General features: G+C 46.2%; 1 protein-coding gene across 1 annotated transcript in view; it reads right to left on the reverse strand.

Annotated features, from left to right (window-relative positions):
• Positions 1-10,892, reverse strand: part of OAZ2 (ornithine decarboxylase antizyme 2) — a 28,544-nt gene extending 17,652 nt beyond the window's left edge. The window contains 3 exon segments of the mRNA XM_073652856.1: positions 1,834-1,914; positions 1,916-1,988; positions 10,562-10,892. Of these exon segments, the coding sequence (XP_073508957.1) occupies positions 1,834-1,914; positions 1,916-1,988; positions 10,562-10,581 (174 nt within the window). The 5' untranslated portion in view covers positions 10,582-10,892.
• Between the last annotated feature and the right edge of the window lie 4,868 nt (positions 10,893-15,760).

Consider the following 15,760-nt stretch of genomic DNA (forward strand, 5'->3'; position numbering starts at 1 on the left):
TAAAAGACAACATGAATGCATACATTGGACATTGTCAGGGTACATGCCAACAATCAGGAATAGCAGCGTTTTTGGACGCAGCGCATCTACGCTGAGTCCAAAAAGTCTAATCATGCAGGTAAATCCGCATGTGTTTAGGGAACTATGCGTATTTACAGCACCTAATGACTGGCTATTGGGGGAAACTATGCAGCGGAGACTACAGAAATGAACATGCTGCGGCTCGGCAGCGTTAAATAGAAGCACAGTGGGCATGGGATTTCTAGAAATCCCAACCATTGTGCTTGCAATGTAGTACGCAGCGAAAATACACTGCGTCCAAAGCTATTCCTGATCATGGGCACGTACACCAACAAGGATTTGCAGTAGACCAGGAAGTTATTGCCATGAAAGAGCAGCATGTTTTATGTCATTTAACACATTTAAAAAGAGTGGTTCGCCCTCCCCCCACCCCCGCCAAAAAAAAAAAAAAAAAAAAATGCTGTTAAAACCTTATGATAAGCCACAAGCTTAATATTAGCAGCATGTATCAATGCTCTCAAAACAACAGTAATCAGAAGGGGAAAAAAACCGGCAAATTTCCATTTATGGTACTTGGAAAGATGCAAGTGAACAAGGCTAACAGCCTGGAAGCATGCAAAAATAAGACTGTCCTATGACTGTAAGGGCAAATAAATGTGTCTGCTACCCAAGATAGTAGTGGCACGAGTCACATCAAGGAGATAAAACAGAGCTTGAATTTATTTGTAAATGAATAGCAAGAGATGACAACCTTCATCCATCTTTAAACACCATTTTACAACTATCACAACAAGTTGTCTGCATTGCTCATTTTGTACGGGATCTGAGTTACACCCAGTATCATATCCCAGAGCTGCATTCACAATTCTGCAGGCTTCTTAGTCACCATCTTTAAACCTGTGACTGTACTGAAATATGTAAAACACAGTGCAATACATAAATAGAGCTCAGCCCAGAGCGAACCTTGAGATGTGCCAGTCCGCTATCCTACCAACTGGTTTTAATAACCAGCAGAACTGGAAATTTAGCTCTGGACTGGAATAGCTAATTAAATGTTTTTGTAAAGTCATTCAGAATATATCCTCCTTAAGTTATAGGCACAAAGGTCTTTCTAAGTACGCAACAGATCAGGGACCAACAACATGTGCCACTCCAGCTGCGGTCTAAAAAACAACTCCCAAGGTTTCCTGACAGCCAAAGGCTGTGAGGTGGCCACTATGGCATGTTGGGTGTTGTAGTTTCACAAAAGCCTGGGTGCTTCAGGTTGCTGATTCTGTAATAGATGTACAGATAGAAATACATTAAAGTAGTACTCCTACAGCTTCTGACTGGTCTTCATTAATCAAAAAGCACCTGACCGGATCATGTTGTAGCCAGACTGATGCCTAATAGATAGATGTGTATATCTCACATATTCATCTCTCAACTAATGACATACTTAAGACTTCAACTAGATCTCGTCTGCATGCACATGCCCATGTACCAATCAAGTCAATAGATTAACATTAGGTTATTAGATTAGCATTCCCCGTGGATGTCAGAAACTGCTGCATTAATGACACCTGCACTTCAGTTTGATGGCAATGCGCCCTCCTCCCTTTGCGTTAACATCTGCATTACTGAGTACGTTTAATAGTGATTGTCACTTCTCTACAGCAGAAAGTGCTGCAGCTTAAAATAAATTCCTACTGATACTCACTGATATTGCTGCAAAAACAGACTAAAAAAAAGTGCTTTTCCTATAAACTCCATGCGTGAAGGCACCTCGATGAAGGTGCTCAGTACACCGTAAACTTGGAAAGTAATTCTTACCTTATAAATCACAGCTGGGAGTGCAGGATCCCTGCTGTCCCCTCGCCCACCGGGGATCTTCAACAGTGGGTGAGGGGCATCAGGAGCACCACAGAGGCCCGGGAGCGAGGTGCCTGCAGCACTGAAGCTGGAGACTGCTACTCAAAGGTAAAATACTACAGCAAGAGAAAAGAATGAAAAAAAAAAAAAAAGGGTTAATAACAATTACACTTGTAGCTGCTATAAAACTACATCCCCTATACAAAAATCCCAAATAATTGTGTTTCTGAAACAGATTTATGTATAGTAGCTATTTGTCAATACCAGATACATGCACAACAGAAAAAATACATCTCAGATCATCCGTACGGCTAATTCACAAGACAGGTGAGAAAAAAAGCGGTATATTATCCCTCCCCAAAAAATAAATAAAATAGCAAAAATATTTTTATCAGTATAGATTCCTGTGCGCATGTCCGAATTAAGTTCCCTTACATCTGTGCTCTGCTCTTACTGAAACCACTTTTGTTTTATTCTGTACTTTCAGAAATCATTCAGAATAAAATCCTTTATAATCCCATCTGTAATATGGAGGTAAAAATCACGTGGGTTTTTCTGAACCATATTAGAAATGAAGTTGTGTGACTGCTGACTTCTATGGGCAACCCTCACCCACAAATCGGCATCTGAAAATCCAAGCTGCATTTTAGCCTTGTGCACTAGTATCACCGCACACAGTTCCGCTTACCTGTTCTATTTATCCTGCTATGGCTACTGTAGGGGATTTAACAACGGGCTGTTTTTCTGCCCTTGTAAAAGGGGCCTAAGCAAGCAGGACAATATAGGGAGGGGATATAGGAGAGTAATAGGCGGCTGTCGATCAAGTGATTCACATTCCTGAGGATTGCACAAAGTCAACATGATAGTTTGCCCCTATACAGCATGATGGCCCCAATATAGAAATAGCGGCAGTATTCGTATTAAATACACCCATGGTCCAACAAAACATTTCTCAAACTTTGTCTAAAGTTAGTCATACAATTCTGGGCAGCCAAAAAGACTGAAATAGACCATTTGAGATAAAATCTGCCGATCACTACAAGCCAAGACTAGGTTACTGATCGTCGCACAGATTCATCAAGAGTTTGTTATAACTTATGGCATTGTTGGCCACAATGAGAACCTTGAAGAGGTTAACCAAGACAGGCAAAGCGTATAGAAAGCTGCCGTCTGAAGTCTCGCACGTACAGCTTAAGAGAACTGCGGTTCCATTGGATTAAAGTAATCTCATGATTTTCATTCATCTGTATAAACGTCAAATGTGAAGGAAATGCGAGTGCCATTCCAGCCTGCTCTTCCTTATTTCTTCCTCCGCATTCCACTCAATCAAGGAAATGTCTTATGTCTGGGAAGGTCACAAGCTAATCCAAACATTACTAATTACTGTCCAAGGAAGATTAGGAAAAGGATTATATTAGGTCTTACATTTCCAGAGTACAAAAGGTAAAACCTCAGATTCCCCCCTTACCCATCCCGCTTATTAACAAGGCTCTATTACAACTTTACACCTCAACATTAGGCCACGTCCACACAGTCAGTATTTCACCTCTATTTCTGTAAGCCAAAACCAGGAGTGGGTGATAAATACAGAAGTGGTGACGTGTTTCTATTATATTTTTCCTCTGATTGTTCCTCTCCTGGTTTTGGCTTACAGATGCTGATGTAAAATACTGACAATGTGAACATGGCCTTAGGTGGACAGGGCTCATTAAGGCTATGTGCCCACGTAGCAGATTTGATGCAGAGCGTTTTTGCTTCTCTCTGGCAGAAAAAAAAGCATGCAGATTTATATGCGTTTTTTCTGCCAGAGAGAAGCGTTTTTACATGCGTTTTTTCAAGCGATTTTAGCATCACTTGGAAAAGTGCTTGACAAGTTGGTCACACTATATAAATCCATGCAACCGGCATGGACTTATATAATGTGACCAAGTAATAGTTAAAAAAAAAAAAAAAAAAAGAATAAGAATGGTAAAAAATAAAAAAAGATTTATACTCACATTCCGGTGTCTTCCCGGTGTCATCTCTGCTGTGTCCGGTCTCTTGCATTGCTTGCGTTGGTGTGAAGGACCTGCGGTGACGTCATTGAGTCATGTGATGGGTCACATGACTGACGTCATGGCTGGTCCTTCACAACAGCGCGAACATTGCAAGAGACCGGACGGCGTGGACAAAACACTGGGAGGACATCGGACGGTGAGTATAAACTTTATTTTTTTACAGATTGTATGGTACCCAGGTCTGGATGAGACTCTCCTCTCCTCTACACCCGGGTACCATCCGCACATTAGAACGTGCCAATTCCGCAAGTACCGATGCAGTCTTGCGGAATTGGCGTGTTCTAATGCAAGTCAATGGCGGCGATTACGCTGCGTGTCTGCAAAATTAGTGGACATGCTGAGTATTTTTGAGCGCAGCATAAAAGCTGCGGAAAAATACGTAGCATGGGCATTGAAAGTGCGGAATTGCATTGGAGACCATGGGGGAAGGTTTACCAAGCGTTTCCCAAGCGTTTACGCTGCGGAAATTCTGCAGCGTAAACGCTTGAAAAACGCATCGTGGGCACACAGCCTAAGGCTCATTTAGTCTTGCTGATAATCGACAAGCAAGTGTTAAGACCCTTTCGTCTACCCTTCTAGGTGGCAATATTCTTACAATAGGCACCCTGGCTAGTCAGAGTGAGGCAAGTCACTAGGTTTAGTGTTACCTTGTTGAGGCGATGAGCTTACACAATTTTGATCAAAACTGTAAACCTAGAACGACACATTTTTATGCGTGCAGCAAGTGGAATTCATGTATTCGGTAACTGCAGAGTGGTGTTGCATAGTGTTTGGACAAACGTCTGTATATTGGCCATAGCGTACGTGCACCTACACATCAATTTAATACTATAGAGGTGCTGGCCTTGCCTTATGTTTTCCATTTCTACATATCATATCACAGCGTGACAGAGACTTTATGGTGATTGACAAAGATTGCTAAAACTTCTTTACCAAAATGGTTTTATTGGGATTCATCTGGCTCTTCTGCACCCATACAAGCTTTGGTGTTAACTAATTAAAAGGAGTTGTCCACTACTTTCACATTGATGCATGATCGGCCGGGGTCTCGCACTCATCACCCCTGCCAATCAGCTGTTATCGGTGCCGGCAGTGGTGGCCGCAGCGGGGTACTGCACATCCGCCTCCCATTCCACTGAATAGGAGGCGGATGTGCAGCAACAAGCGGAGGCCACTACAACTTGATGACCAAGCACCGCAGGTAAGAACTTCCGGCCGCCGCCACCGATAAATGCTGATCAGCAGGGATGCGGAAAGGGCATCAATGTGAAAGTAGTGGACAACTCCTTTAAATTGAATTTAAAGGGAATCTTTCACCAGGTTTTTACTATCTCCTCTGAGAGCAGCATGATGTAAGGGCAGTGATCCCAATTCTAGCGATGTGTTACTTATTGGGCTACTTGCTGTTTTGATAAAATCAGTGTTTTATCTGCTTAAATTCTACCAGTTCTCTGAATGCTAAGCTCTATATAACCCTACCTCCACCACTGATTAGCAGCTTTCTGTGTGCACTGTGCATAGGCAGAAAGCTTCTAATCAGTGGTGAGTGTGAGGTTATACAGAGCTCATGGATGTGGAGGACTACATGACAGCAGGTTTACTAGTCTAGTGATAATCTGCTGCTTTTATTAAAAAGATAGCAAGCAGCCCATGAGCAACAGATTGCTGGAATCAGGGGTTCTGTCACCACATTATGCTGCTCTCAGATTAAGTGACAAATTCCCTTTAATAGAGAAGCTTGTGCTCCACCTTTTTCATTAGGATCTGAATGTCTCCAATGACACCTTAGACATCAGTATTTATATTACTCACAGATATAGCGCCATTAATTCTACTGCGCTTTACAGACATCATCATCACTGTCCCCATTGGGGATCACAATCTAGGTTTCTTATCAGTATGTCTTTGGAGTGTGGGAAGAAATCAGAGAACCCGGAGGAAACCCACACAAACACGAGAACATACAAACTCCTTGCAAATGTTGTCCTTGGTGGGATTTGAACCCAGGACCCCAGCGCTGCAAGTATCAGCTGCATTACTTATGTCATTTGTTTTAAGCACAGATCTCAATGGTTTTACATCATTTGTATGTCTAGATTTCCATTATGCATAAAACTGTTAACAAGCAAGTGTGCCACAAAGTGTCAGCCATCTTTGTGCACTTTTCAGGAATTTCTACAAATGTTTGCGCAGACGTTTTTTCATATACTAAACTGAAAATAAAAAGTTGGATGAACAAAACATGTGACCTGTGATTTTTTGATGAAGTAACACTATCCAGCTAATTAAAGAAACATATGATCTGTACCTGAAACAATATACAGGTCTGTGTTTCCGAGGTCTGCACACCGAAAAGAAAGGGATATCGGAACATGAAGTTTCAAGTTTAGCATCTAAAAATTCCCTGCAGGGTACTCTTACATAACCTCCCTGTCATTAGGTCAGAGGGATAAAGGACAATCGCTGCAGAGGCCACACAAGAGCTGCTTATTACCAGAACATTCACTATCTAATCCACACGTGGAATTAGCAATTCATCAATGTGAAGAGCATCTGTTAGCGTCTAATGGTGATATTCTGTCATGGGTCTGTAGCGTCCTGATGAGGACAGTCTACTCAAACTAGGGTTCTCCATCATTCGACTAAGTGGGTGGCAAGGGGGAAACACCAACCAGCTCTGTATGCCATTCATTCACGCTATCAGCGGGAGGCTTACGGGTCAGACCCCCACTAGACGTCATATAATGGCAAGTTCTGTCAATATGCCATAATTGTATGACATAGGAAAACCCTTTTAAAGGATCTGCTGCAGGGAACCTTCAGAGGTCTTGGAGAGTCCATGATTAAGCAGGTCTCAGCTGTTTTCCCTGGCACAAGGTGAACCTGTATAACAGGCTAGTCAGTGAATAGAAGTCATAGAGGAGGGGGTCCTTCTATTAGCAAGAGGAGAGCGACTGCACGGAGCACCGAAGTAAATCATCACCCATTCATTAGAACAGGAGTGTAATAATGCATTTCTTGCAGGCGTCATGTGTGGCAGCAGTAGACATATCAGCTGATCAGGAGTTCCGGAAGATTTCCCCAGAAAGAGAATCCTTCACACTATATTGTATTCAAATATTTTCAACTGGGTACCCAAAAATATCTCTGCAGGGCATCTGGCTCTCTCTAGTATTGCAGGGTGTAATGCCGTGACAGGAGAGGACTTGTCACCTTGCTGTTTTAAGTAAACCTTTTCACAGCTCATAAAATGATGACGTACTGCCAAGATATGCCATCACTTTACAATCGATCCCTGGGGCCCCACCAATTCTAAAAAGGAACTGCAGCCTTGCTTGCTGTTTAATGGGGAACGCCATCATTGCCTTGTTGACTCAAATGGGGCTGTGCTTCTGTTCCCAGCACAGTGGGATGGCGAGGATCTGTGCAGGGAATGACAGAATCAGGTGTGTGGCCCATTCATTCTCAGGATCAAAGGGGTCCCAGAGGTGCCAATGACAAGATGATAGCATTTACTCCTCCCAATGGAGAGAAGGGGGAAAGCTGACACTCATCTCCCCTGATATTTCAGCAACAGGAGGCCTCCATACACACGTTCAGTATTTCTCAGAATTTGTAAACCAAAATCAGGAGTGGAACAATCAGAGGAAAAATATAATAAATACAGAAGTGGTGACATATTTCTATCATCCACTCCTGGTTTTGGCTTACAAATACTGATGTAAAATACTGACCAAATACTGAAAGTGTGAACGTGGCCTTAGAGGCAGGATATTCCAGTTTACTTCTGTCCAGCTTGTAAACTCAGACCAGCAGGAAACACCAGACTGGCAGGTAGAGGTCAGGAATTTATCAGGTAAGTAATAGCATGTTAACTATTTCAGAACGTATATACTAAATGTGCCCGCACACATGCAGGCTAGGTTCTGTCATGTGTTTTCAATGCAAAGAGGAGTAAACCGTGGCCAGGTACTTTTGGTGAATGCTTAGCTCCGAGAGAAATAAAGAATCAGCCACTGAAATTCATCATAGTCTCCTGGGGGAATTGATAGGCCGCCACATACATTACATGGTTTGCCAGAAACAGCAGGTCTGACTACAAAGGGTTTATTTCACCTTTAGAAGATATCACCTATACATGGGATAGGTGATAACTTGCTGACTGGCAAGGCTCCAAACACTGGGATCTCACCAGTCATGTCGGTGATAACTTCTAAAGATGGAAAAAAATATTTTCATGTGTAAAAAGTCCTTAAAGGGAACCTATCACCATGAAAATACAGGCACCAGGTTATAGAGCAGGGGGGAGCAGAGTATATTGATAGATAGTTTTGTGAGAAGAGATTGAGTATAACCTGTGTTTTCATACACCTCTGCCTTCTGAGGTTTTTGGTCCATTGGGCGGTCCTATCAGTGACTGACAGCTATCTCTGTAAGTACACTTATATAAAGTAAACTGTCAGTCACTGATTGGGATTTGGGGTCCAGTGGGTGGTCTTATCAGTGACTGACGATCAGTTGTGCATACGTTTTTCGCTGAAACACTATAGGGAGAAAAGTTTGGAAAGCTGAGCGGAGAACATGTGTTTTGGATGTCTAGTCCAAGGCCAGTCCCTGCTGGCTTCTCCCCACCCCATGACTGACAGGTCTCTCTGTATGTGATTGTATCAGGAGACACCTGTCAGTGTAGGAGAGAAGCTGCCAGGGACCTGCCTTCAACTTGTTATCTGAGATGCAAAGTTCCTGGCTGACTTTTCAAAGTATGTTTTCTCTGAAATGTTCAAGTGTTTCAGGGTAAAACATGCAGGGAATTAGAGCAGCATGAATCAGCTGACAGCTTCCCTTTAACAAACCATCTTCCTTGCCAACACTACTTATATTTGGTCACCAGACACCTATAATTACTTGTCAATGCCTGGAAGACACACGGGTAAAACAACTCAAGTAGTCATTATTATTGTTGTTTTTGTAAAAACAATCCCCTCCGGTGAGTGGTAACAAACCGGTCGCCCTTCTACTAGTTCTGTATTGTCAGGTGACCAGAATAGTATCCGGAAACCTAATCAACACAGGTAAGCCAGTAAGATCTGTCCAGACTGGACTTTAGGTATTCCCATCTCAATATGTAGCAGGTGTAATAATAATAATTATAACAACAACATTAGCAAATACCTCCTATTAGAAATGTAGTATAGTTCTTCTGATTCGCTATGTGTCTTTACTTATGTGCAACAAGATGGATCCAACATGACTTCTGTAAGGCTGTGTGCCCACGATGCGTTTCCGCAGCGTTTTTGCAGCTGTGGAAATGCATTTAAAACGCATGGTAGAAGGGCAGCAATGTCCCCCAATGATAATTCTCATGTGCTGTGCACATGCTGCGGAAATTTCCGCTGCGGATTATCATTGCGGAAAAAAACGCAGCACTACCAATTAGAACGCATTAGAATGCGCCAATTTAGCAAGATTGCATCTGTACTTGCGTAATTGGCGCGTTCTAATGTGCGGATGGTACCCGGGTGTGGAGGAGAGGAGAGTCTTCTCCACACCCAGGTACCATAAAAAAAAAGAATAAAATAAAAAATAAAGATTATATTCACCTTCCGATGGCCACCGGACTCCTTTCTTCGCTGGGTGACAGATTGCGCAGGACTGAAGGACCTGCGGTGATATCACAGTCATGTGACGGCAGGTCTTTTCAGCACCGTGATCTGACGGCAGCACGCGCAGGAGCGCTGCAAGTCTCTGGGGCCATCGGAAGGTAAGTATTAGTTTATTTTTTTATTTTTAACCACTCTCTCGGTCACACTATATAAATCCATGCTGTTTGCATGGATTTATATAGTGTGACCTAGTTGTCACAAGCACTTTCCAAGTGATGCTAAAATCGCTTGGAAAGCGCTTGTAAATCCGCATGCAGAAATGCATGTGAAGAACTCTTCACATCCGCATGTCCCTGGCAGGAAAACGCATGTACAATCCACATGCGTTTTTTTTCTGCCAGGGAGATGTAGAAACACTCAGGAAAAAATCCGGAGCATTTCTGCATCGTGGGCACATAGCCTAAAAGCTTAGCGATGTAAACACACAGAACAGAGCCTGAGCACTGACATTTCCTACACGGCTAAAAATATCCAGTGCTAGTTATCAAAGCCCCCTGTCTGGAGATAGATACATATCTATGTCTCATTACCACCCATACATAAGGCCACCAGTAAGTCGGCAGTGTGGCCCCTAGGAATGATTCCATGGACGGTAAGGTCAGAGGGCAGCATGGCGGGGTCATATCACGGGTGACTGGATGTCTCCTGCCCTCCATGTACCGCTGTCCTGGCCCCTATGGGCCGCAGCCGCACACCCAGGAATACACAAGCTGCCGGCGATCAGATTGCACTGCTGTACCGCTGCCAGCTGTGTCCCCAGTGCGCCTCCTCGTCAGTGTAGGGTTACACCACGACTAGCCCGGGTTGTGTCTGTGTACACACACATACATTATATTATATATACACACACCCCGCGGCTCTGCTATTAACCACTCCTCTGCCGGGCACTGTTCGGGCAGCCACTTGGCCCCGTTGTTTCCTCCAGCCCTCGCCCATAACCCCTACTCCTGTCTATGGGGGTGTCCGCACCTGTCCTGCGGGTCTATCATTCTCCCCGCGCCGTGTCCTGCTCTGTTCGGACGCTTCTGTGTGTTCGGGCCCGGTCTCCTTCCGCTTGGTCTTGGCCCGTCCACAGCTCGGGTACTGGGCTAGGTATAGAAGTCTCTGGCCGGTAACTGCGCGTCTTCTGTGCTTTCCTGGTGATACACATAAACCGCATCCGGCCCCGCTGTTCCCTGGTGCTGAGCGCCCGACAAGCCGCACTCCACTCTGCGCTCAACAACTCCGCTCGGTTACTGACCTCGCTCCGCCCCCTCTGCGCTCGAGAACCTTCCCAGACCACGCCCTCCCTGGACGTCAGCCGCGCCGGGACGTGTGATTGGATGAGCTGTGGCGTCCGTCCTCGCTTCCTCGCGAGTCCGCTATAGATCTTGGCCTCGCTTTCGTCCTGATCTTCCGCCTTTCTGTTGTTGTTTGGCGTTCCGACATCTCTAGGCCACGCCCATCCCCTACAGAAGCACAAAGGGGCGGGGCTATGGTGGAGGTGACTGCGTCGTCATAGAGATGTGATAGGGTCAATAGTGTGGCGGGTGCGTGTAGTCAGTCATGTCCTGTGTCTGCATTGCAGCTGCTCTCACAGTCCCAGCGCAAACACTCTGTGCATAGACCCCACAGCAATGCTCCTGTACTCATTTAAAGGGGTATTCCCAGCTTCATAAATGGATATTGTTGGAAAGAAGCTGTAATTACAACCCATTTTGCAATTTACTGCTTCTTCTAATTTGCAGCAGTTCTTGCGATATTACCACTATTTTGTTCATTGTTTACAGCTTGCTCCCTTGGAGACCGACCACCGCGGCTAGACAGCGGAACATGTGCGCTCCAAGTAGTTACAAGCTCTTTTTTATTGAGCTTGTCAGCACTGTTGTGAAGCTGGCAGAAAGCATTGCTTCCCGCTAACCCCTGACAGCTTCTGCGCAGCACTTACAAGCTGGAAAGCCACGGTGGTCGGTCTCCTAGGCAACGGGCTATGAACGAAAGGAAAAAAGTGCTAAGAGCTCAAGAACGGCTGCAAAGCTTAATCCACAGTAAATTACAAATGTGCTGTTATATACAGGCGCTGAACGACAATACCCATCTATGTTATTATTATCTAATATTATCATCTATGTAGATGGGAATAACCCTTTCAGTGCAGGCACAGCATACTTCCCCACTATTTAGAACTGCCTTCATGAAGATTTAGGAAAGTCTCCTTCCACCTTCACACAGTATTAACGCCCCCTCTGTCTCTCCACATCTTAATTGTGCCACTTTGTGCCCACACACAGTAATATCCCCTTGTGCACCCCCATTGTTTCCCCCATGCCCTGTTTGTGCCCATAAAGAAATTATATTCTACCCTCGTGAATCGCCCAGGGGGGTGGGGACGACTCGGTACCGGGGCCTTTGCCTGGCCTTGAGAATGTCGCGGTGGTCGGCTCCTGGGCCTGTACCCTGGGGTCAGCTTTTAAAAAGGGATTGTTTGTTAATTTTATGGAAGTTCGTGACGCCACCTGTGGTTTCTGGTGAGAATCACCAGCGCTGCGGCAGTCCACTGAGGCCGGTGATATGGCAGCTCGATGGTATAGCTCCCCACAGGTGGAGCTAGGCCTCAGGGCAGCGTACAGAGAGGGGGATGCAGGACAGGCGAGACCCAGCCGGGTCAGAGCAAGAACGGGGACGGACACGGTAGTCACTTCAGTACCTTTTACTGGTGGTAGTTCAGGCACCTCCCGGAGCACTGTAGGGTGAAGGGTGCAAATCAGCATCCTCCCCAATGAGCGGGTGTAGGGCCTCCTGTTTCTTGCCTCTGCGTAGTAAGTTTCTGACCTGCCTGGAGCTAGGCCTAACTTTATCTCTGTCCTGCACCGGCTGACGTTGTGGTAGGGCCTTCTCTTGGAGTGCACGCTCCCAGTTTACGGGGCCTATGTGTCTCCTGGCTCTGTTACGTATCAGCTCTCTGGTGAACATGGGACCTGTAGTTCTCCAGGGATTCCGGTTATGCCTTACTGGGTCGTAGAGATCCCGGTAAGCTCAGACCCGGTGTCCGGTATATGTTTCGGGGTGAGCTGGGTAAACTCCTCTGCCCCCACTGCTACTCACTTTCCACTCGCCTTCGGCCACGCTCGGGCCCTCACTAGGCTACTCACACTAACGGCAGCTTGCCGCTCTTCACCGATCTTATGGCGTCGGCACACCTAAAGCTCACTATTCTGAGCTACAACTGAGTCTGAACTATGCTCCACTGCAAGCTGACCTCGCTCAGGCTTCTCTACTGCAGGAACTCTCAACAGACTAAACTGCCTGGCTCCACCTTCCCTATTTATATCCATAACGGGCTCCCTCTGCTGGTCTGAGGTGAAAGGTGGAGATGTTTATGGGGGCCTCTTGTGGAGGATTCCAGTAATACACCCTTCTAGGATCTGTGGCTCCAAGCGCAGCTGGGCGCCACACTCTCACATGGAGCGGTGATGTCTTCCTCCTCCCTGTGGCCTGACATAGTTGGTGCAATGACGTCATCACACTACATGTTGTTTATGCGCCCCCTGTGCCGTGGGGTACTCGGTAGCCGGGTCGGTCGTTGCTAGGGGAGATGTCACAGTGGCGTTGACCCGGTCCGTGACTCAGGGCGGTCAATAAAAGGGGATATTTACAGGGGATTTATAGTTTTTATATAAAGCTTGTGACGCCACCTGTGATATACGGCAAAAGGGAGCCGTCGCTGCGGAGCAGGTCCTCTGGAGCTGATGTTGGTGCAGCAGAGTTGGTTTAGCTCTCCACAGGTAGAGCTTAGCTCCAGGGTGTTGCAGGAATGTTATAGATGAAGTAGGGGTGTAGAGTGGTGCAGGGGATGATGGCGCAGTAATAATTCGCAGATACATTGGGGTGCAGTCTTCAGGGTTTTACTCACGATTTTTAGACTCCAAGTTACCAGGGCCAGGGTAACTTCCCACGTCATCCTGTGCTTACTCAGGGAGGAGTTCAGCAAACCCTCAGGCAATTCCAGAGTACTTAGCGGGACCCCGTTCTGTGTGTTCCTTCTGGCCGTCTCCCTGCACCTCACACCCAGTGTCTCAGGCCAGTGGCAGCGGACCTTATCGGGCGATGTCTTCTCTGTCCCCTGGGTCCTCTATGGCCTCCTTTTTGGCGATCAGATGTGGCTGTTGGCTGCAGCACCTGAAATGCTGCACCCTCCAGTTATCTAGTTGAGACTTGTTGAACTCTGCTAGTTTAGGGGCCGGTCCCCTCACTGCGGCCTGATCCTTCCACTCCTGGTGGGTTCGCACGGGTGGCATCCGCACTGCCCGTGCCCCTAGGATCCTCTCTTCCTTTCCTGGAGCCTTCCTTCCTGCGTCTCTCCTCTCTCCAGTCTGTCCTGGGCCTCTCTCACTAGGCCCTCCTCCTGAGCAGAGCTCCTGCTCCTTTCACTGTTCTCCCAGACTGATCTCTCTGACTAGATGAAAACTACCGCACTCCTGGGGTGATGGTGGTGCCTAGGTAGGGTTACAAGCCCGTAATCATGTAGAGAAGTAACCTGGCACTCAGAAGACTCATGGGTTCTTTTATAATTATTAATAAAGTAGTGTAGAAAATAAACAACAGACGTTTCGGTCACATTAGACCTTCATCGGTGTACAGTATGCAGAAATGGATATATTAAAGCAGTAGCCTATTAGGTTCTGTAAGCTGGAGATGTGTGGTAGCCGGACACGGTGTCCACCGTTTGTCTGGAGGTGCTATGAAAGAACCCATGAGTCTTCTGAGTGCCAGGTTACTTCTCTACATGATCTCTCTGACTGACTGCACACCCAAGATGGCTTCTCTTTTTATATCCTTCTTCTCAAGTGATCCACTGATCTACTTCCTCCACCCACACCCACTACATGGTTCCCCCTCTCTTGGTTCCCCCCACTCCAGCCAGGGACAGGGCTCAGCAGAGGAGCAGCGCATCTTGCCCCTCCTGCTGGTCTGGAGTAGTGTAGTGTTGGATGCAGGTGTTTGGGTCCCAGGCAGCACTCCCTCCTTACCTGAGAGTGAGATACCACACCTCTGGGTGAGATGCAGTACCTCTGTGGCGACTGAAACCGTAGGGGCGCCACAATGTCATCCAGCGCTTCGGACCTCTGGTACACCACAGGCCCATTGAAGCTTATGTCCCACCAGAGTAAGCGGCAGGGCCGGGCATCAATGGCTCTTTGTTCCATTGTAGTTTTTAGCTGTATCCGCATCTTGAGGACATTAGTACAGATGAAAACGCTGCCTATCTGGGAGTTTTACTAACTCCTCCAGGAATCCGGAAAGTCTCCCCTATTTCCAGGAGCCTCTTGGATGTTTCAGGAGAGTTGGCAAGTATGATATATAAGTAGTACAAACGGATCACGTTCACGGAGTGTGGTAGTTGAGGGGCTTAAAGACTTCTTTCTCATATAAAAGGACCAGTATTATAATTAGCATATGGTAACTGGGGGTCCCTGTTACAGATTTTGAAATCCTTAGAATCATAATGATTGGGATGAAGTGTTTACAAAAGTAATTGGAATGTATATGTGCTCCTAATACTGATATATTAGTTGTCAGTCCATTACTGGTGTAAAGGGGCAATTACACTGCAAGATAATTAAAAACGCTCGTTTTACAATTAACCTGGCATGTAAGCAGGCTGCCGATCACCTGATGAACAAGTACAATGCTCATTCATCGGGGAGTGATCTTTTGAGCAGCACAAAAAAAATAATCATTCTTGGCGATCTAACATAGATGGCTCAGTGTGCATCATTTGCTCTGGTCTGTCGGTGGAAACAGGCATTCATACGACTGCCGATCAATAAAAGTTTACCAATCAGCAGTCGTATTGTGCCTCCGTAGAGTCCGTGTGAACAGACCTTAAGGCACATAACTAGTAACACACAATCTTAAGTTATTGGCTGATTTAAAGAGGTTGTCCACTACTTTTACATTGATGGCCTATCCTTAGGATATGTCATCAATGTCTGATCGGCTGGGGTCCGACACCCAGCACCCCCGCCGATCAGCTGTTGTCGGCGGCAGCGTCTGGAAGTACTTACTTGCAGAGCTGGCCGCCTACTTGTAGTGTCTGCCGCAGGGTCAGGGGCGGACATACAGCTGGTGCAGCTGCACCAGGGCCCGGTGGTGCAGGGGTCCCACCGATTATATCAGCTGTATGCA

The sequence above is a fragment of the Phyllobates terribilis genome, unplaced genomic scaffold, assembly GCF_046119375.1.
Source record: "Phyllobates terribilis strain yellow unplaced genomic scaffold, ASM4611937v1 Scaffold_11__3_contigs__length_659146591, whole genome shotgun sequence".
Classification (NCBI taxonomy): Eukaryota; Metazoa; Chordata; class Amphibia; order Anura; family Dendrobatidae; genus Phyllobates; species Phyllobates terribilis.